Source organism: Perca flavescens, chromosome 8, assembly GCF_004354835.1.
Source record: "Perca flavescens isolate YP-PL-M2 chromosome 8, PFLA_1.0, whole genome shotgun sequence".
Classification (NCBI taxonomy): Eukaryota; Metazoa; Chordata; class Actinopteri; order Perciformes; family Percidae; genus Perca; species Perca flavescens.
Window position 1 is genome coordinate 38,914,470 of NC_041338.1, and position 2,500 is coordinate 38,916,969.

Genomic DNA, 2,500 nt, shown 5'->3' on the forward strand with positions numbered 1-2,500 from the left:
CAGGGTTCAGCAGGAAGCAGCAGGGTTCAGCAGGAAGCAGCATGACATTGCAGGGCACCGCTGAGCTCAGCAGGAAGCAGCAGGGTTCAATAGGGAGCAGCAGGGTTCAGCAGGAAGCAGCAGGGTTCAGCAGGAAGCAGCAGGAAGCAGCAGGGTTCAGCAGGACGCAGCAGGAAGCAGCAGGGTTCAGCAGGAAGCAGCAGGAAGCAGCAGGGTTCAGCAGGACGCAGCATGAAGCAGCAGGGTTCAGCAGGACGCAGCAGGAAGCAGCAGGGTTCAGCAGGAAGCAGCAGGGTTCAATAGGGAGCAGCAGGGTTCAGCAGGAAGCAGCAGGGTTCAGCAGGAAGCAGCAGGAAGCAGCAGGGTTCAGCAGGACGCAGCAGGAAGCAGCAGGGTTCAGCAGGAAGCAGCAGGAAGCAGCAGGGTTCAGCAGGACGCAGCAGGAAGCAGCAGGGTTCAGCAGGAAGCAGCAGGGTTCAATAGGGAGCAGCAGGGTTCAGCAGGAAGCAGCAGGGTTCAGCAGGAAGCAGCAGGGTTCAGCAGGAAGCAGCAGGGTTCAGCAGGACGCAGCAGGAAGCAGCAGCGTTCAGCAGGACGCAGCAGGAAGCAGCAGGGTTCAGCAGGAAGCAGCAGGGTTCAGCAGGAAGCAGCAGGGTTCAGCAGGACGCAGCAGGGTTCAGCAGGATGCAGCAGGGTTCAGCAGGAAGCAGCAGTGTTCAGCAGGAAGCAGCAGGGTTCAGCAGGACGCAGCAGGAAGCAGCAGGGTTCAGCAGGACGCAGCAGGAAGCAGCAGCGTTCAGCAGGACGCAGCAGGAAGCAGCAGCGTTCAGCAGGACGCAGCAGGAAGCAGCAGCGTTCAGCAGGATGCAGCAGGAAGCAGCAGGGTTCAGCAGGATGCAGCAGGAAGCAGCAGCGTTCAGCAGGAAGCAGCAGGGTTCAGCAGGACGCAGCAGGAAGCAGCAGGGTTCAGCAGGATGCAGCAGGAAGCAGCAGCGTTCAGCAGGACGCAGCAGGAAGCAGCAGGGTTCAGCAGGAAGCAGCAGGGTTCAATAGGGAGCAGCAGGGTTCAGCAGGAAGCAGCAGGGTTCAGCAGGAAGCAGCAGGGTTCAGCAGGAAGCTGCAGGGTTCAGCAGTAAGCAGCAGGGTTCAGCAGGAAGCAGCAGGGTTCAGCAGGAAGCAGCAGGGTTCAGCAGGAAGCAGCAGGAAGCAGCAGGAAGCAGCAGGGTTCAGCAGGAAGCAGCATGACATTGCAGGGCACCGCTGAGCTCAGCAGGGAGTGCAGCAGGACAACGGCGACAGCTGGAACCAGGATCTTGGTGCCAACGTTCTCCAAGGAAATACGCTGGGGGAAAAAACATAAGAACTCCGGGGAGTAAACTCCCCAGAAGCTAGGATTAGTAACAAGCATTTCTGGGACGGGATACACACAAATAGTAATAGTAATGGTAATAGAAAGGGAGAGGAGAGAGCAGCTCAGTGTGTCAAAGGAAGGAAGTCCCACGGCAGTCTAAAACTATAACAGCGTAACTAAGAGAGACAGGTCATAAGGAGAGGTAGCCTGTTCGGGCTTTGAACTCTCCACTGCCGGATCGGGCTTTGCTGGCCTGTCTCACTCTACTTTTGTTATATGTTATTAATCTAACGACTATGAAGAGAAGCAGGTGGGCCAGGTTAGGTGGACACTGCCACTCCTCACTTCCTAACTATAAGCTTTATCAAATAGGAGAGTTTTAAGTTCATTCTTGAATGAGGTAACAGTTTCTTTTCAAATTCCTTTATATACTAGAACATATTCCTTTATATATTAGAATATATTCCTTTATATATTAGAACATATTCCTTTATATACTAGAAACATATTCCTTTATATAGTAGAACATATTCCTTTATATACTAGAACATATTCCTTTATATACTAGAACATTTTCCTTTATATAGTAGAACATATTCCTTTATATAGTAGAACATATTCCTTCATATAGTAGAACATATTCCTTTATATAGTAGAACATATTGCTTTATATATTAGAACATATTCCTTTATATACCAGAACATATTCCTTTATATAGAACATATTCCTTTATATACTAGAACATGTTCTTTTATATATTAGAACATATTTCTTTATATACTATCATCTATCTTTAAGACATTTACTACAGATAAGATGTGAAATTAAATGCGAGTTAACTATGGACAATCATGAGTTTAATCACGATTCACTTTTTTAAATTCTGACAGCCCTAGTTTTAACTGATGATGATGATGATGGAGGTGATGATGATGATGATGATGATGATGATGATGATGATGTGTTCAGGCGCTGTCCAGAAGGTTTCACCTGTCTGAGGGCTGGGAGTAACCCAAACTATGGCTACACCAGCTTCGACTCGTTTGGTTGGTCTCTGCTGTCTATGATCCGCCTGATGAGCAAAGACTTCTGGGAAAACCTGGTGCACCTGGTCAGTACCCAAAGCTGAGGATCCTTAAAGCTGTATT

The 2,500-nt window shown here is 49.1% G+C and overlaps 1 protein-coding gene across 2 annotated transcripts in view; it reads left to right on the forward strand.

Annotated features, from left to right (window-relative positions):
* The window catches only part of LOC114559795 (sodium channel protein type 4 subunit alpha B), a 49,774-nt gene that overhangs the window by 17,990 nt on the left and 29,284 nt on the right, over positions 1-2,500 (forward strand). For both annotated transcript variants that reach the window (XM_028584696.1, XM_028584695.1), the window contains exon 10: positions 2,322-2,463. In XM_028584696.1, coding sequence (XP_028440497.1) covers positions 2,322-2,463 — 142 coding nt within the window. The remainder of the gene's footprint in view (positions 1-2,321; positions 2,464-2,500) is intronic.